The sequence below is a fragment of the Watersipora subatra genome, chromosome 10 (genome assembly GCF_963576615.1).
Source record: "Watersipora subatra chromosome 10, tzWatSuba1.1, whole genome shotgun sequence".
Taxonomy (NCBI): Eukaryota; Metazoa; Bryozoa; class Gymnolaemata; order Cheilostomatida; family Watersiporidae; genus Watersipora; species Watersipora subatra.
The window spans coordinates 27,626,805-27,647,760 of NC_088717.1; the positions used below are offsets into that span (position 1 = coordinate 27,626,805).

Sequence of the window (20,956 nt, forward strand, 5' to 3'; positions counted from 1 at the left end):
CTGTGGCTCCATTACTGTAGCCCTATTACAGTAGCCCTATTACTGTAGCCCTATTACTGTGGCTCTATTACTGTAGCCCTATTACTGTGGCTCCATTACTGTAGCCCTATTACTGTAGCCCCATTACTGTAGCCCTATTACTGTGGCCCTATTACTGTAGCCCTATTACTGTAGCCCCATTACTGTAGCCCCATTACTGTAGACCTATTACTGTAGCCCTATTACTGTAGCCCTATTACTGTAGCCCTATTACTGTAGCCCTATTACTGTAGCCCTATTACTGTAGCCCTATTACTGTAGCCCTATTACTGTGGCTCCATTACTGTAGCCCTATTACTGTAGCCCTATTACTGTAGCCCTATTACTGTAGCCCTATTACTGTAGCCCTATTACAGTAGCCCTATTACTGTAGCCCTATTACTGTGGCTCCATTACTGTAGCCCTATTACTGTGGCCCTATTACTGTAGCCCTATTACTGTCATAGTATAGCGAGGACAGCAATAAGACAGAGTTAAGTATTGGGTTTTTTGGGTTACGAGCCGGTCTGCAGACCTGGAAGTCTTGAGTAGAAATTCAGCGTGAAGCGGATTTTTTATGTTCCTAAAACTTAATCACTATAACTGGACAGACAAACACTAATATTAATATAGATATGCATAATTAATTACCTATAAAGAATTCAGCTAAAATTATGATTATTGCCAAATGTAGTTCTGCTGAATTTATTTACATGTTAGGACTTGAAAATTTCGGCACCGTTCGCTAGGATGTATTTTAGTTCCGAGGAGGCAATTATCTGGGCCAGCATGCGATTGGGCGTACATAACGCATAGTAAAGTGGATCTGCATGTTAATGCTACATGTAACTTAGCAAATACTGTCTGAAGAAAGTGATAGAATGCAACAGCGATGGACTGTGATTACATGTAATAATACTAAGGTCATTTCTCAATGGTGAATTCAATGGCGACGACTCTAGAGCTCTGTTTCACTCATGGATGATTGCATTATCACAAAATAAATGTTTTACAATGCCACTCCAACAGCTACAGACACTTTAATAGGTGATTATGGACAGATGGTGAGCATTATGAACAGATGGTGAGCGGAACTAGTTAAACGGGTTGGAGATATATTCCTAGCCTACTTACATAACAGTTTCCGATCAGCAGCACACTTCTGGCATTCGTCTGCAAAACACAAACAGAAACCATTGAAAAAATATGGAGCTTCCACTAGGAAATGTAAGCTGATATAGCGGATCATCGAGATTCGACAAGACAAGCTCAGATTTTCTGAAAGGTGAACTGAAGCATTTAGATGGAAAGGTGACACGTAAAACCTGAGTACCAGTAACAATCTCGTCACGCAGCTGTCCAAAACCCAGCATATTATTGTAACAACATCAGTGCACCACTAGCGAATCTAGTGTAAAACTATAGAAAGTCCAGTATACCAACTTAATAAGTTCAGTGTATACAGAGTTATCAGTAACTCACAAATTATATATATGTATATATACACTCATGCTACAGACAGTACCCTTTCGGCTATTGAAGCCTCATCAGTGCAGCTCATAGCAGGCAAGGGACACAAATCCCGCAACTATATATATATACATTGTATATATAATGTAATGTGTGTTAGCGTAGTCAAAGCCAAAAAAGAGAGCTCAATATACTAAGCATAGACTCAGTTATACAAGTAAAACAAATTTTACTAAAATGGATTCATGCTGCAATGTTTTTGCTTGTTCAATTGTCAGGTGCTGAAAAGTGAATAAACTTTTTTGGTGTTTTGATTTCATAATTGGTTGATGTTATTTGCCAAGACTGAAAGGTAACGGTGTGAATACTAACAAGGATATGTTAATTCTCCCCTCTTGTTTGGAGAGCACAACTCCAGTTTACAAATTATGACGAATTATTTTGGTATGCGGATGTTGCATTTTTGAAGCAATTAGATTATGAAGTACATTCTCTAACATTTTCCATTTTATTTCATTCTATAATTGCTTTTTCTTTAGTTTCTATATATGTTAGATGAGTTTTGCTTGATTAAATGCTGCTATGTTGAATAAGAAATTGTGCAAGTTGAATCTTGTTTTCTATTCTGCCTTATATAGACTAGCAAGATTTTTTTCAGTATGTGGTTATCGTTCAAGCAGTTTTTCACACTCTTACAGAATATCCTGCCTACATTAGTTTTTACATTGGTGATGAATGGAGGAAGTATTGCAACATGTTCTGTTAGTTGGTTTCATTTAGCTTTGCATTCATTGGGAATATGACCCCCATTACAAAACCCGATTCGGCGCAAGAGTAAAAACTAAAGTTGATAAAGATTCTTAAGAATCGGTAATCTCATACACTGAAAATTAGCTATTCATGCTGGACAAGTTACAAAAATAATATAATAAAAATAATATAGATGCATAAAGTAAAGAAGAATTAATACCCGCTTGACAACAATTTTTAGAGATCCGTGTTCAGCAGTAAAAGAGGCAATGAAACACGTGAGACCCAATTTGAAACAAGATTCAATAACCACGAATGTACCCTCATTTAAAAAGCTAGCAAGATCCAACACAAATCAATAAACAAACGGAAAAATATTGAAGTTCTGATATAAAACCAGAAAATATTAAAACAATGAACCCTATTTTAACTACTCCAAAAATGCAAGCTTTGCAAACATAAAAAATTAATTATAATTTGTTAATCAGAGTTGTGCTCTATGAACAAAGGAAGCGAATTAGAATACCGGTAAGTATTCGCACTGTTACCTGCTCAGTCATGACAATAGCACTGACTAGTTAAGCATGCTGGTGTATTTCTGTATAATATTTTGGTAACGCACCTTGAAATCTGTTTTGCTCTTCACGATCCCAATAGCTCTGTGGTACTGACCAGATTGGTGAAGGCAACTTGCACACACCAGCACATCATTCACATCATCTAATAAAAGTAGAGCAAATGGTTCAGTTTTCGAATCCACCTAATGGTGTAGCGGGTAATGAATTCAGCCGACATTATATCACTGATGGTGACAAGTGGCGAATAAATCATCACACAGATGTGTCACTGTAGAATTAATAATATATGGCTAGCTGATGCGCTTGCTACTTAAGTTTAAGCAAAATGTCTAAAAATATAAAATTCTCCAAACAGTCATTAGTTACAGAGAGCGGAAACAACAACCTTTAAACCTGTTTAACCCTCTAAACCCATATTGAATAGCAACTTTAATCATATAAAGAGCTATACGTGCCCCATTGTAAACTCTTACATCCAATTATCAGCTTTCTTTCATAAACCAAGTAAACAAATAGGCCTAATGGAATCGCTATTAAAAAGCTGTTCATCATAAACATTTTGTAGCTTGTAATCAGCACTTTCCATGCCACAATTTTTAAAATACCATGTAGTAATACTGAGATTAAAAATGAGAACACGCTTGCTAACCTGATGTGAGTGACATGACCTTGTCCGCCCAATAGAGTGCACATTCATAGTTGCACTAAAACAAAGTAGGAACACAGTTATGACATAATCTATGTACATATTTCTCCAAGTATGCCGTATGTCTTGTTATGTCTTGTCCGTCTGCATTCCAGCTAAAGCTATCAAAATCTTAATACTAAAATTTCACTCTCTGATGGATTTGAACTCACGACAAAGGCATTGACAAGTTTCTTATCCGGATGCGCTACCTCTGAGCTAGAACAGCATATTGATCCGTCATTTTCTTATACCGTATACCCCATGCGCATGCTAATAAATTATTGTTTTAGCATAACGCCCGCGCCTTACGATGCTCCTGTTCACAAATATTTTGGGACTTAAGTATATGCAACGAGACTTTTTTGTCTTTTCTTGTTAAAGCTAATAATTTATCTCGAACTTAAAATTTGGCGATTTTTGTACTGATTATATACATAACCAGAAGATATATATATATATATATATATATATATACGTTACATCAACATTTCGTAGTTTACATACTTGTTATTTATTTTACATCTACATTTAGTTTGCTACTAATTTATTTCAGCTGCTCAGAAGACTTTTTCCCAGCTACATTATGTTTTTTTGGATTCTGATTAGGTACTTTGCGTTCCACAATCATTGAATATGAACAAAATCTTTGTTCGTTTAAAAAATATCTTTACATTATTTCTATTAGCTCAAATTAAAATACCTTTGTTTGTATATTTTTCAATTTATTATTTAACGTTTATTTTAATAGCGATATAGTATATTAACAAGTGTTAACAAGTATATTAACATTTCCTTTCCTCAACAGACGCATATTGCGTTCGTTACACATGTGTTTCACAAAAGTTCCTATCAGTGCTCGCTTTGTGTATTAGCTTCTACATTTTACAACAAACGTTTGTAAGATCACTGTAAGTTTATCTGTTAGATTATCTGTAAGATTTACTGTAAGATTTATCGTGTAAGATTACAAGTATCGGTTATTCCTCACTCTTATATTTACATACATTTACATTCTCTGAAATATATATATATACAGTCAAACATGGATAACTCGTCCACGGATAGCTCGAACACATGGTTAATTCAAACATTTCCTTTGGTCCGTTCCCACGTAATGATAAATTGCTATAGATAACTCGAACTCAACACTGTTAATTCGAACTGTTTTTTTGCCCAACAGCTACCGAAACGGTTGTTTTCGCTTTAGAAAATCACTTTATTCAAAGCCATAGAGGCAAACTTCATCTTTTCGTAATTCATAAGCGTCGTTATTACCACCATCGGCAAAATATTTTTGTCAACGACTTTTCTAAAAGTTTGGTCAAATTTGATTTATACTGCAATACGATGAATAGCACGGGCTAGCCGGGTCACGCGCGCAAGAATTTTCGCCACGCACATACAAAACAAAAATCGCATGTTGTTTTGTATGTGCGTGGCGAAAATCCTTGAGTGCGTGACTCGGCTAGCCCGTGATGAATAGTTTTCCGACGTTGATTCCGTGTTGAATCAACGTCGGAATGTTGAATGTTTAAAACGTCTTAAAAAATGTTGTAATTAAACGTATACGTTGTCTGAGCTACAAAAAACTATTCATCGTTTGACCTAAACACAGAATACATGTGTACATTCAATAAGTATCTATTAAAAAAGCGTGAGTGATATAGAATGTACCGTAAAACCTCGTAAAACTTCTAATTGAACTGCCTCGGAGTGTTGCTCTTAACGAATCCCAGGTAAAGTAAGGTAATCTGCATAAACTTCAAGAAAAAACGGCAAAATTGATCGTGAGTAAAACCCCAAAAGAAAAAAATGTCTTTTCTTTTGAGCATTTCAACAACGATCAAGTTTTGCCAATGTCAATCTGAAAAACGTCCTGGCAATAACATCACCTCAAACAACAAACCAATCTCAAGTGATAGAAAAATCTCTATACTTTTTCATGAAAACGTTTTAAACTTTACATTAGAAGCATTTAATTTGAAACAAGCCATTTGTGCTTTTGATTTATATTATAGTTTGTATATGTACATGTATCTACTAATAAATAAGTAAATATATGGACTTGTGACAGTGCTCTGATAACTTGAACGCTCTGATAATTCGAACACTTTTGCTCGGTCCCTTGAAGTTCGAGTTATTCATGTTTGACTGTATATATATATATATACATATAGATTTACATTATCTTATTACATTTAAAAACTTCTTATAACTTTTGAAGCTTATAATATAAGTTTTTAAAGTTTGTTGCATTATCGTTTTTATTGCAACTTGGACTTTTAAACATAATTTGAGTATCATGTTTGAAGATTTAACATTATTCAATTTCCTATCACTGTTATTATTACTTAGTTTCTAATACTCATCATTAATATTAATTTTTCATTCAACCATTTTTGGCAGACATTGTTCTAATAAAATTTTAACTACAAAATACTACGATATTTTGTTATACTTTTTTTATTAATTTATTAAATACATTTATTCTCACAAGTTACACATTGTCTAATGCCTCCAAAGAAAAGAACCTGTACTGCACAAAATTATTTCATCATGATATGAAGTTTGAAAGTTACAGCTGTTTGACAAAGTTTAAAAACCTTTACAGTTGTTTTTATTTTTTCTCTCAATTTATTTCAAATACACGAAACACGTCTCTCACGATATGTAGTTTGAAAATTAGAATGGCAAATGTTGTTATATATGTGTTAAAGCACATAAATTACATAATTTTTTTATTGTATATTTCAATACATCACAGTCTTGGCTTTCGAATGAGCTATTGTTTGGTGTTTATAGGATTTCCCCAGAGCTCTACCGCAAAAATGTTTACTGGCATAGGCTCGGAAATTGTGATGACACAATTTTCTTATGCGGTGTTGTGTGCTCTTACCACCTATTTTATTGCTTACCGCTTATATTTATTAACTACAATAATGACGCTAGTGTCAGGCGAAGATAGGACAACTCCAGAGAACCAATGAAGATGACAAAGGAATTAGTGTCATTAGTTCTCCATGTACAGATTATTTCTACGATAAATAACTCAGATTCCAAGCACCATACCATGTTTCCAATAATATTATGCACTAGCTCTTTATTTTTAATGTGATGTTGAAGGTGACGACTGAGACTAATCAATTTCAGGCATTGCGTGATCTCGCGAAAGTGTGATTGACATATATTCTTAGGGCCACGCAACTGCAGGTCACAATTTAATCGATGTGATTTCATTACCTTTATCAACGACAGTACATTTATTGGAGCATAATTAATTAACCCAGAACATGTGCTTGTATAGGTCAGGCGTGTTAGCACGATCCCGGGCATTGTTGATTATCTAGAATCCTAGTTTATTATTAGCACTCTCCGGGTTTAACAGCACCGATTGTCACAGAAAAGCGCAGCCTCAATGGCAGCGAAAGGGATCGACTACCTAAGGCTAAGACCTTTTTTGCAGGACATACTTTTGACATCCTGTTTTTCATAGCTCTATTATTCTTTGTGTATTGAATATAGGCTCATTCGAAAGCCAAGACTCTGATGTATTGAAGTATATAATAAAAAAATTATGCAATTTATGTGCTTTAAATACAAATCCATTTTCTGTCCAAAGACTTTTTTATTGCCCGGGCAACGCCGGGTAGCACAGCTAGTCTATATATATATAGACTAGTATGTATAGATATAGCTAGTCTATATATATATATATATATATATATATACAGTGAAACATGGATAACTCGCCCTCGGATATAGCGAACACATGGTTAACTCGAATGGATTTGCTTGGTCCGTTCCCACGCAATGATAAATGGCTCTATATAACTCGAACTCAACACTGTTAATTCGAACTGTTTTTTGCCCAACAGCTACCGAAACGGTTGCAATCGCTTTAGAAAATCACTTTATTCCAAGCCATAGAGGTAAACCTCAACTTTTCTTAATTCATAAGCATCGTTATTACCTCCATCGGCAAAATATTTTTGACGACTTTTCTAAAGATTTGGTGAAATGTGATTTATACTGCTATACGATGAATAGCACGGGCTAGCCGGGTCACGCGCGCAAGGATTTTCGCCACGCACATACAAAACAAAAACAGCATGTTGTTTTTGTTTTGTATTTGCGTGGCGAAAATCATTCCGACATTGATTCCGTGTTGAATCAACGTCGGAATGTTGAATGTTTAAAATGTCTTAAAAATTGCTGTAATTAAACGTATACGTTGTCTTAGCTAAAAAAAACTATTCATCGTTTGACCTAAACACAGAATACGTGTGTACATTCAATAAGTATCCATTCAAAAAGCGTGAGTGATATACAATGTACCGTAAAAACTCGTAAAACTTTTAATTGAACTGCCTCGGAGTGTTGCTCTTAACGAATCCCAGGTAAAGTAAGGTAATCTTTGCATAAACTTAAAAAAAAATCGGCAAAATTGATCGTGGGTAAAACACTCAAAAGAAAAAGATGTCTTTTATTTTGAGCATTTCAGCAACGATCAAGTTTTGCCAATGTCAATCTAAAAAACGTCCTGGCAATAACATCACCTCAAACAACAAACCGATCTCAAGTGATAGAAAAATCTCTATACTTTTTCATAAAAACGTTTTAAACTTTACATTAGAAGCATTTAATTTGAAACAAGCCTTTTGTGTTTTTGATTTATATTATAGTTTGTATATGTACATGTATCTACTAATAAGTAAGTAAATACATGGACTTGTGACAGTGCTCTGATAACTTGAACGCTCTGATAATTCGAACACTTTTGCTCGGTCCCTTGAAGTTTGAGTTATCCGAGTTTCACTGTATATATATATATATATAAATTATATATATACATATATATATAATTTATATATATATAATTTATATATATATATATATAATAAATATAATATATTAAACTTATATACATATAAGACATATATATATAATAAGACTTATATATATAAATATCAATGTTTGTTCATCTGTCGTCTGTTTGGATTTCTGTCTGTCCGGCTATAGCTATTTAAATCTTGGAGTTAAAAGCAGGTATCACACTGGATTTGAACTCACAATTATTGCAACCGCAGGTTTGCAATCCAATTGTCTAACCACCTACCGCCTACGAAGCCTCTTAAAGCCTTCGTAGAAGCTTTTCAAAGCCCTTACTATATACTTTATACACCTTTATCCCGATTTTCTACACAAAATGGCGTAACAATTAAAACTCTATTAATTAGAACTCCATCAACTAAAACTCATCCTCGCCGTACTAGAGCTTCATCCTCGACTTAGTGATAAAATTGAAATTCGGTAAAATAGTTAAAAATACATACTAAAGCTTAGCTTTAAGTGTGTTTGTGTGTGTTTAGTAAGCTGAACTTATTTGAGGTGAATTCATAGTTTATGTTATACATACGTCTGCCTTGAAGGTAAGAACTCCCTACGGTACATTATATTGTAACATTTTCTTGCAGATCATAACCATTAAATGCACTAAAGTTATTGCAGGTAACTATAGTTACTAAGATTAACAAATTGTTTTAACCCTATTTTTTAATGATGATGATTTTGATGATTTTTACCAGGCAGTGATTGCATTAGATAATTGCTATGGGTTTCTATACCACTCATATATACGTCTATACAATATTTTCGCCTTATGATGCCAACATGGAAACGAACAAAAATCATATAATCAGATACCAAATAATTTGTCATTGCAATTGTTACAAAACAGACTATATCTAGCCATTACTTACTAATGATTTCACATGTACATTTAATCACTTGCAGTTTTATTTTTCCTCTTAATGTATTTCAACGAAACACTTCTTTCATGATATGAAATTTAAAAGTTACAATTGTTTGAAAAAGTTTGAAATCATTTACAGTTGTCTTATTTTTTCTCTCAATTCATTTGAACTGCACAAAAAACACTACTCATGATATGAAATTTAAAAGTTAGAATGGTAAATGCTGTATATGTTAAAAAAAATTTTGTCTAAAGATTTGTTTATTACCCGGGCAACGCCAGGCATTCATCTAGTTCCAACTAAAACAATGAAGTTTAGAAGTCTGAAGAGACCCATTCATAATTCATGTCCTTCACCACGACAAAATACAAACAAGAATGTGTAAAATTGTCAAGCTGTACCAGAGATCTAAGACAGTTTAGGTAAGTTGTCTCAAAGCTAGGTGTAAAGTGTCTTTAGGAGTGTTTTGGCTAGCCGCCTCAAAAGCTAAGAGTGAAATATCCCCGAGTTATCTCAGAAACTAGGCAAGGTCTTTAGGAATTACCATTGATGAGGTAGCCTTGTAACCTTTGGTGTAGTGAGAGTGCCCCATATGTCTAACAGTGTGCTCCGATATATTTAGCCCGGGGTTCAGCAATACCACTGATCATGTTTAGCTGTCAGTTGGGCAGACCCTCATTTAGCGTATGGCCCTTGGTACAAAGCTTTTATGGAATTGATAGAAATTGACATTGACTCATTATGAGCTGCTAATCTTGTAATCATTGCCGTCATTGTAGACATAGGCTGCGTTAACATAGGCTGGCGAGAGTGCACTGTGAGTGTCCTATGCTTGCAGGATAACGGATCAGCGAGTTTAACTTGTAGTTTTTGCGACGCTTTTGAAACGTTTGCAGGCCTAGTTTTTTTCATGCAGTACTTACACTTTCCCTTTTTTATGTCTGCATATGAATTTTATAATACTGTTCTGTACCATCTCAATATCATGCATGATGCTGTCAAGAGACGGATCCCACACCGTGTCAGCTTAATACAGGATTCGTCGGCATAGGCTGGTGTATGCTACGAGACGACCCTGTTTAGGAACTTCATGTAGTACATGTTTCAGCATGCCTAGGACTTTATGGGTCTTTTGGTTTCTTGTGTTACATGTTTCTCAAATCTGAGGTCGGACTGTAGAATGACACCCAGATACTTCGTTTCCTACTTCCATTCCAAGAATGTGTCTCCAAGCCTGCAGGTTGGAAGCACGGTCCTGTTGCTAAATGCAATTGCATGGCAATTGAAGTTGTTGAAGGGCATCTTCTACTTTGAGGACCAGTTATGTATGGCAATTATGTTTGACTGAAAGTTGGTAGAATTTTTTTACAATATGTTTCTTTTTTAAGAAACTCTTCCATGATTTTTGTAACGATGGTTCAAGCATTATGGTGTAATACCTAGTGAAATGTTTTTGATGCCCTCGCAATTAACCTATAGGATATGAATGGAGAGTGCAGGAGAGTGTAGCTGAGCTGTCAGTTTGGGCCGAGCCATATAAGAGAAACTATACAAATGGGTCTATCCATAATCACCATTGTTACAATTTGAGCAGAAATTCATTTATAAAATATTGGTATTGCATTTAAAATGATTTTAAATCAGATATTTTTATAGAGCTCAACAAGCTCTTTCGAATGATGTATAATATGTCACACTAAAGTTAATTTTTACTGAGAAATCTTTTAGTTAGTGTGTCACTCGCGTTACATCAGAGAAATATGCGTTTTGAAGAGCTAGTTGCTTATCCTTAAAATGTTCTGATTTGGTGGGAAGCACAAATATAAAAACTTATTTGTCTTATTTTAAAGAAGCTTGCTGACATATGCACTAAAATTTATTCAGATATTAGATGGTATTTGTGAACTAAATGCTTGTAAACATGTCACCGCTGTTACATTCAATTGTCACCATTGTTACGCTTCTTATATTCTGTAAACTTAAAAGTATTTAAGTTCACTGCAATGAGATCAATATTGGTGTTAAAGCAAATGAATACAATATATATAAACAAGCATTAACTTGAAATGTTTTTATTGGTTTCAAAGTATAAAATGTAATAATACGATAGTAATAATACATGACAAACATGGTTAAGCTTAAATAAAGTAAGATAAAAAAATGAATATTGATCATGTAATTGTGAGAATGTACTAACAAAATGTTTTAGATCATTCTGCATGCTCTAAATCTTCTGTAAAACAGTACTGACCTCTTTTAGAGAGAGTAGGACAAGACAGTGACTTGGCTATGTGATGGAATTCTACCCATGCTATATTTTTGTATTAAAAACAAAAGTGTTTTTTGGCTTCACTCTTTTAAAAAAACTGCACTTCAGCTTCGAGAGCATCTACACTTTTTACCACCCCTACATAATGCCTAGAAGTTTTTTTTTTCCAGGCAGCAATGTTAGCACAAAATCACCTTTCAATGTGCTTGCTAGTTGTTTGACGGGTTCGGAATTGCGCTCTTTTTCTGGATCACTAATTGCATGGTCATCAGGATCAAAAGGAGAAGTAAAAAGTTTAAACTTTTAAATGGAATACTTTTACTTTTCTATTTCTTTGTTTTATTTTATCTTTTTCTCATCTCCAATGCCATCTTCCGACAATGATAGTCCAACTGTCATTGCTAGTTTACGGACAGTTTGGCGACCTTTGCTTGAGCTGTTTAGAAGTGCTCAATCAATCTTTTTACAGCTTTATCTTCAGATTGTGGGCTGCCAAATCTGGAAGTGGTTGCTACAAAAAATGTATTTAAACTTTAATAATATTTTTTGACAAAATACTTGAAACATTAACTTGAAACAACCATAATGTATGCAGATGTAGTAAAGCATTAAGTTTTTTGAAAAAAAAAAATGAATGTACATACCTGTTAATTTTACTTTTAAAAGTTTTTCCCGATCTCTGTATTGCTAAACTCTAATTCTTGCCTTTTCTTGAGTTTTTTCCAATTGATCTTCTGTAAGTCGAGCTCTTCTTTTTGTTCTACTCTTTTGATTCTGACTAGGGTAGTCAAATACTGAGTCTATTGTTTTGAACATTGACTTATTTTGTTACGATATTTACACATCTGCTCTGCTGATGTTGTCTTACCCATGTTGAAAGCAGAAATGACCAGCAGACTTTCCACCTAACAATATTCTGTTTCAAGCACTTGTTTCAAGTTACTCCCATGAGTAGATTTGATTAAATTTTGAACCATTTTCAGTATCGGAGTCGCAAGTCTTAGTAATGCATTTGTAAGGTAGCAACCGTTTGCTAACTTGCTAGAAGCTTGTTAAGCTCCCGCAATGGCTTAAATTTACAATATAATGAGTAACTCATACATGAAAACATCAACAACACCACAAATTACTGTTAAATGTAAAATTCACTCAAATTAATCCTATAATTATATGAGTTGAGGGGTGTAACAATGGTGACAGTGTAACAGCGGTGACGCAAATTTCGGAAATATGTGCAACTTTGAACAAAACTGAAATTAGTTAAAGGTACAGCGTATAAAGTTAGCGTTGAAAACAAATTAGTACTAATTTTGAACTAATAATACAAGTCTAGCAGAAACTTATTGATGTTTCCTGTCACCATTGTTACTCAAAACAGGCCAACTGATAAAAGAGCCCCACACCAATAGATCAGTGCACACAATATTAATTTATGCATTAACGGGCAGCAAAGCCATTGTGAACTCCATTACAATTAGATATTTGTGTTCAGAGTAATATGTATACCATGTACAAGCATCTCTATCTTGCCATTATGACTATAAAGTATTTTGTGCATATACACTAACTTTAGCAAACTATTCAAACACAATAGAGGAGCACTAACCCCACAATTATTTTCTATTTTAGGGTTTGGTAGGTATACTTCATATGGGAAGCATTATTTTAATGAAATTGTTGTATGGAAATACTGCGAAAACAAGATACCAACAGAGAATGTAGCCAGACCACAGGATAAGCATATAATTCATACAAGCAGCAAGACACCCAAAGACATTAAAGATTCAAACATTAGAAAATGTCAAAAGCAAATTAGAAACTTCAAATTTGGAAGAAATCAATCATAGAAATTGCGTCAACACCAGATGGAGAATATGCCAAAGGGAGGTCGAAGCAATTAAACCTACCAACCACCATCATCAAAAAGCCACCAGAGAAACATTAGAGACGAGTCAAATGAGTCACATACAGATCTGCCACTCCTGTCAAACATGACCTAGACACCAGGAGTAACTCACGAGCTCCACCCAACATGTCAACATCACGTGCACCAGCTTAAGATTTATGCAAACAAGATATCTTCACACGCCTGACAGAAAGCATTGAACCTTAACACTCAACCTACACCCACAGGCTAACCATCCCACATGCCAGACAGCTATAAAAGAGAACAGCTCCTATGACTCAGCATCTCTCCCTCCATCCCCATCTCTATCTCCGGCTCTAGCTTGAGCTCTGGTTCTCTCTCTCTCTTCCCGAGAGCCTCCTTGGACGCTTTCCCATCTGCCTGCTGAGGAGCCTCTCTCTCTTCTCTACCAATGGAGCCTCCTTCTCCTCCACCAGCCGAGCCTCCTCTTCGCCACTATCTCAACTGCCGACTCTCTCTACCTATGACCTCTCACGACTCTCGTTTGACTATTGAAACTCGCAGCCGCATGGACCGAGCCAAGCAAACACAGACAACCGTTCGAGTAAAGATGTAATTTTTATTAGCTCTTCTAATTGTTTTGTCATTAATATTATTGTTTTAGAATTTTGTTAGTTGTGTATTTTAATTGTTTGACTTATAGAATAAAGAAGTAACTTGTACTGTAAATATCAGCATTACTTACAATAAGCTTAACACCTTCACTATACCTGAACCAGTAATAATCAAATTAGCACTCACAAGCTAAGTAAAAGTGCACAAACTAAACATAGTCAAAATAGAATAATATGACAAGCAAATTCAACACTGGTGTTCTGTGTGGATTCGGATTAGTTATGCATAACATAATTTCTCCACAACCACACATAACAAAATTACTGTTTTGAAATTTTGCCAAAAAATCCATTTATTTATGGATAGACCCAAATAGCTTTCAGGGCGATTCATATGCTATAGTTTAATTGTGAGGACATGTAAAAATATATCTAGGTATTATACCATTATGCTTATACTATCGTTACAAAAAATCACTGAAGAGTTTCTTGAAATGGACACAGGCTATTTACTTTACAGAATACCTTCTGCATGTAGGCCTGAAAATTAAAAAGATACAACACTGATTCTTGAGGTATCTCGCATGAACTTTACAAACTAAAATTGTCAGACTTTAAATGTTGTCGTCATACGTTTAGTACACGATGATAAATGCTGAGAACCCAAGAGATGACAGTCTTGTTTTCTCAAAACTTTGCTTACCAACTTGATATTTCTATCGATAACTTCTCGCAGCTTTTGCACATCAAAAGAATGCACAGTCTCAGCATCCATTTACTATATGGTAGCCAACGTTGTGCAGTCGTAAATTGCCTTTTAGTTTGGTTTGAAATAAGGCTGGTCTTAGTATTTTGGAATCGAATTAAGCGCCGACAAAATAACCGGATACGGTATCGCCAAATTGAGTAGCAACGAAATTTATCTCCTTTTTCCGAGTAGGGTCGTTACCAAACAAACATAAAATTATACGATGTACATGTACCGTATTTAGATAGCCGTGCATTCGATTTTGTAAAAAAGCAGAGTAGCTCTACTAAAAATTAAAAAAATATCTCCGTGTAAACAACTTCAATAATCTATCTGCGACTAATGAACTGTTCCTTTGAGTGTTACGAGCAGACAAGTCTGAAACAACCGAGTCTGTCAACATACGTATTGGCCCTGTATTTGAAGGGAGGCTAGATTTCAAACGATTATTAGGCTTAATATTTTCGAATGCTGTACCTAGAATCTTCAAAAATTTTTAATTTTCAACTGGTCTTTACTAAAACATATTTTACTTGGCAGCATGACCTATGAAGTGGATTTGGATTTCCAAACAAAGGGAAGTTGTCTGAACCACACCCCACACCTCCACCCTCTGTTCACAGGGATCACAACTCCGAGGTTACTGCTGCTTTTTGAAGGAAAAATACCACTTTCTATGGGTCTGGAGTCTTTTGACAAGTGGATATGGCTTGGGAGATGTTATAGATTGCCTATATAAGCACTTTCCGGTCACGTGTTAGCACGAGCTCAATGGCGTATGTGTATCTTGTTTATTGTATCTTGTACCTTGCCAATAAATCCTAATAAATAGGTACCTGACATCTGACCTATTAAATATATGAAACCAAAACATGGTGCTGCGAGTAGGGTCAGCAATCACCCTATGATCGATGGGAACTGTCAGAAGTGAGACATTGTCTCAACCAAGCGTGACACAGGCAAATCAGTCTATCAATGGAATATTGATTTGACTTTAAACTTCTCAGATAAGTGCAGTACAGCAACCATATAGTATTACTTTGATCTACCGAAATTATGCCTGCAGTAAAACCTCCCAGTGAACTGGATTTCACTAATGCCAGTGAAATGTAGTCTGAGTGGAAAAAGCTCCTTGCTAAATATAGGAGTACAGCTGATATTGATGCCAAAACAGCCCAAAAACAAGTTGACATACTTATTTTCATAATGGGGGAAGAAGCTGAAAAAATATTCCCTTTGCTAACCGTAGCAGCTGATACTAGTGGTACACCCGCGAATACTTTATATGATAGAACATTAGCTGCTTTTGATGCATATTTTCAACCCCGAGACTCCTCACTACATTACAGTATACTGTTTTCTAATGGCGTTCAAGGCAATCACGAATCCAACGAAGAGTACATCAGGGCACTGTATGAGTTAGTCACAAAATGTGGTTGGGGAGGTGAACAACGGGTGTCAATGTTGAGGACAAGAATCCTGGCTTGTATAAAAGACAAAGAGTTATCCAGGGAGTTACAATTGGATGACCAGGTGACTCTAGATAATATCAAATCAAAAATAAGGGCTAAAGAAATAATTATTAAGCATCAGCGAGAGAAAGTTGATGTGCTAGGTAGCTCTAGCAGCTCAGTAGTAAATTCAGTAGGTCTAAGTGCTGAAAGTGGAGGGGGGCCAGTAAATGCAATAAACCGAAACAAATACAGCAGTCAGCGGCACCGCATACTGACAAAAAGCTGATTTCTGACTGTAAATATTTTAGGTGGCGCCATGCTTGAGGCAGGTGTCCTGCGTACGGAAAGCGGTAGAACACATGCCATCACTTTAATCATTTTGCTAGAACTTGTAAACAAGGCCGAGGGCAAAAAAGTGACAATTCTCTAAAAACTCTGTTTGTAGAAGTTGATTCTCAATGGGAGGGTAAGGAAAGCAGCAGACACTGGCGGTGTCTGTAGGGATCCCAGACTCTGAAGAGGAGAGTGACATTGAGTTTTCAGTATTTAGTGTTAATGGGGGTAAAGGGGGTTGGTTCCTAGATACTTCCATTATAGAAAAAATTGTAAAATGTCAGGTTGACACGGGGGCCCAGGTAAGCATTATGGACATGTCTACTTTGAAGGGTTTGAGGATTAGTCGCATCAAGAGCACTAGGATTTCGCTACTGTGTTTTGGGGGCCAACAAATTGGACCAATCGGTAAAGTCTCATTTCGGGTGGCAATCAATCAAAAAGCAAGCGAAGTTTTATATAGTCGGTGGTTCAGCGCATAGAGGGACTCTGTTGGGATTACCTGCAATCAAGGATTTGGGGCTTATACCGGGTGTAAATGTAGTCAAAGAGCTGTCAATTAGGAATTCGGGGTCAAAACTGGGTGAATACATAGTGAAAAGCTATGAGAGTGTTTTCCAAGGTTTGGGTAAGCTTAAAAAAAGAAATCGAATTTCAGTTAAAACCCACAGCAGTGCAAAAAGCTGTGAAGCCTAGAACAAAACCACAGGGTATAAGACAGGAATTCAAAGAAAAGTTGTATAAGCTGAAAAACGCGGGTATCATATGTAGGGATGAGGAGCCCTCAGAGTGGCTAAGCCCAACAGCAACTGTGAGAAAACCAAATGATAAAATCAGAGTATGTTTAGATTCACAGTACTTGAACACTCAGTTGATAAAAACACAAGTTTCATTGGTACCAGCGCAGAGACATTTGCTCGTCTACATTCGGCTAAGGATTTCAGTTGTTTAGATGGGAAACAAGACTTCCACCAGTTGCCATTGACTTATGAGTCTTCGAGACTCACCCGTTTCATCACACACCCTATGGTAAGTTCAGATATCTCAGATGCCCTATGTGTATCTGTAATGCACCTGAGCTATCTCATGCCAAAATGGTAGATATGCTACAAGGCATAGAGGGAGTAGAAGTTTATATAGACGATATTTTGATTCATGCTAAGATGTTAGAAGAACACAATGATAGGTTACATCAGGTTTTAACGAGATGTAAAAGCGCTGGTCTCACACTGAACAAGGAGAAAAGTGTTTGGGGACAGCAAGTGGTGACTTTTTTAGTTGTATGAGCACGGCGTCCGGCCTGAGGCCAACAAGGTAAGTGCGGTGAAGAACATGGTCATACCCAATGATAGCAAAGCAGTTGAGAGGGTACTTGGGTTTTTAAACTACTTGTCCAAATTCATTCCAGGACTGTCTGAATTGACTTACCCTTTGAGAGAGGTGTGCAAAAAGTCGAAAGAATTTATATGGGAGACCGAGCAAGCACAGACTTTTGAGGCCTTAAAAAAGAGTATACTGGATGCTCCTACTCTTTCTTATTTTGATCTTAAAGCTCCAGTAACCCTTTCAGCTGATGCTAGCTCTCATTCTTTAGGAGCAGTACTTCTACAGGGTAGTAGGTCCATTGAGTTTGTGGCCAAGTCTCTTACAGAAACCTAACAGAGGTACTCGCAAATCGAAAAAGAGCTGTTAGTTACAGTTTTTGCATGCAAACGATCCAGATATTATTGTTTGGGCAGACATGTCACAATTGCCATGGCCCAAAAACCGCTGTTGGGTATCATGGAAAAAAAGATAGCTACACTTTCGCCTAGGCTGGCAGCAATGCGACTAGAGCTGCTAAGCTATTCGTTCAAGCTGACTTATGCTCCTGGTAAGGGTATGGTGATACTTGATATGTAGGGTACGTACGTATCAGGTATCACCAGTTTATCTTAAAGTATCACCAGGTATCAGTCCCGTACCTGGTACGGGACTGGTAGAAGATCTGGGACCAGATCTGCTGATGCAGGTATGCAAGGTTGTAATTATATTGGAAGAAACCATGGATAAGTATGCCCAGGCTACGAGTAATGATGAAGAACTGGCGGTTGTGTTACAGTTCATCAGGAAAGAGTGGCCAACAGCTAGACGAGCATGCCCAAGTCGAGCTTTACCCTTTTGGAGTCTGAGAAATAACCTAGTTGAGGTAGGTGGTATTGTATTTTATGGCAGTAGACTCGTAATTCCAGTGACCTTGGGAATGAGGTTTTAGAGGCAATGCATTCGACTCATCAGGGTATAACTAAAACAATGCAACGCGCTCAGACAGCTGTTTTTTAGCCCGGCCTAAGACGATGTATAGAAGATAAATGCCTGGCTTGGGAGCCTTGTCGTACAGTGGAAAGAAAAGTTAGGAAGGAACTGCTGCTTCCGGTACCAATCTTGGATTTCCCATTTCAGAAAGTGGGTGTCGATTTATTTAGTTTCAAAGGTAAGGAGTACCTTATGTTAGTAGACTATCTTTTAAATGGCTTGCGGTGAAAGAATTGGAAGCTACCACTGCTAAAATTGTGGCAAAAGCACTGTCACAAGTGTTTTCTGATTTTGGAACTCCACAGGTACTGGTATCAGATAACGGTCCTCTGTTCTCATCTTCATATTGCAGAGAATATTGTAATTCAAAAAGTATCAAACATGTAACTAGTTCCCGCTTCACCCATCAGGAAACTGCCAGTGGAGCGCACTATTGAGACGGTAAAGTCTATGATGGGCCGATGTGTGGACTGGTGGGCTAAGTTGTCCATTTTTCGCAACACCCTTATTGGAGAGGGCTTGCCTTCTCCTGCCCTATTGTTGCAAGGGCGCTCTTTACGCAACAGCCCGCCGCTCCCAGAAGTTAGGTACCAAGTTCAGACCTAGGAGTTAAGTGATGTCAGATTAGCACTGGGCAACGTAAAGCAAAGGATAAGTATTACCATGATAGGAAGGCTGCCGCTGAGAAAGAAGGGTTTAGATCAAAGGAACAAGTGTATTTCAGACCTGCCCAAGATAAATGGATACTAGGTGAGATTGAGGGTACATATAATGATAGATCTTATTTAGTAAAGACAGACAATAACATGCTCTTTGGACGTAACGGTGTAGATATATGAAGTAGTCAAGTCAACAAGTCAATTTATCCTATGGGTAACAATGGGTCTGAGATTGTAAGAAATGCCAATGCTGGGGATCAAAACAGTCCGCGCGAGCGTACCAGGGGGTTCTGATGAATCGCCGGCTAGCGTAGCGAGCGCACCGCCAACTGTCCCCGCTTTGAGTCCGTTGGTAACGCGGTCTAGATTTGGCAGAGAACTAAAGAGGCCTGCATATTTAGATCAGTATGAGTGTTCATGAGCAGCTCCTAGGGTTGTGGTAGGGTTGACACCTCATGCTCTTGGGTGGTCTTTCCAGGGCCTTGGGTGGGATCCCGTGTTTTACTTATATGTTGCAGTTTTTTAGTAGTAATGTGTGTAAGTTTGTTGTAGCTTTTTATTGTTTGTTTTTTGAGCGGTCAAGACAATCACATGTTACAAGTTTTAAATCTACCGTTTATGGTTTAAACAGTAAGATTTAGAAGGAAGATGTTTTAGATTGCAGTATATAAGCAGTTTCCGTTTTCCGGTCACGTGTTAGCACAAGCGCAATAGCGTATGTGTATCTTGTTTATTGTATCTTGTACCTTGCCAATAAGTCTTAATAAATACCTCACATCTGACCTATTAAATATATGAAACCAAAACAGGAGATATGTACAAGTGTCTTGCTGGTGCATTGTGATGCAATTCAGAAAAGTGCCAACTCAGTTGCTTGTTGAAGATTATGTTTGCTGGTGCATCGTAATGCATTGTGATGCTGGCGCAATTTAGGAGATTCCCCACTTAGTCACTTATTGATGATGATGCTTGCTTGTAAATGCTGGTGCAATGCAGACGATTTTTAGCTAGTTGACGCTTGTAGAAAGATCCAGCGATCATAGCGAAGATGTTTTGTACTGTATGCAAAAATGAATATACTCATACATGCCTAGGTATTTATATCCTAGAGGGCGGACCTTATCAAGTTCAACAAGAGGGTAAAAACGATGGCTAGTTATGTAATGAAAACAGGCCTCATCCTCAACATAAATACATAATGGCTAGTCCTATTATATACATATAATGATTACACGCAAAAAGGAATAATTAAGATATGTATAGTTTATTGTTTGCACCAGTTCATATCATAGCAGTAACGATTTTTTTGTTACACGCGCGGCATATACCGAGAGTTTTATAATGTTTATACGTTGTCATTTAAATTATTCACCTAAATAATTACATGTATAATAGCTCATCACATAAGGCTCTACAATATTTTTATAGATATAATATACCGGCATTGAACTAAAGAATCA

At 36.6% G+C, this 20,956-nt stretch overlaps 1 protein-coding gene across 1 annotated transcript in view; it reads right to left on the reverse strand.

The window, feature by feature from the left end:
• LOC137406623 (cell division cycle protein 16 homolog) overlaps positions 1 to 14,869 on the reverse strand; it is a 62,931-nt gene extending 48,062 nt beyond the window's left edge. The window contains exons 1-4 of the mRNA XM_068093227.1: positions 14,711 to 14,869; positions 3,466 to 3,520; positions 2,861 to 2,958; positions 1,153 to 1,191 (exon numbers count right to left, since the gene is read on the reverse strand). Coding sequence (XP_067949328.1) covers positions 1,153 to 1,191; positions 2,861 to 2,958; positions 3,466 to 3,520; positions 14,711 to 14,782 — 264 coding nt within the window. The 5' untranslated portion in view covers positions 14,783 to 14,869. The remainder of the gene's footprint in view (positions 1 to 1,152; positions 1,192 to 2,860; positions 2,959 to 3,465; positions 3,521 to 14,710) is intronic.
• Positions 14,870 to 20,956: the final 6,087 nt, after the last annotated feature.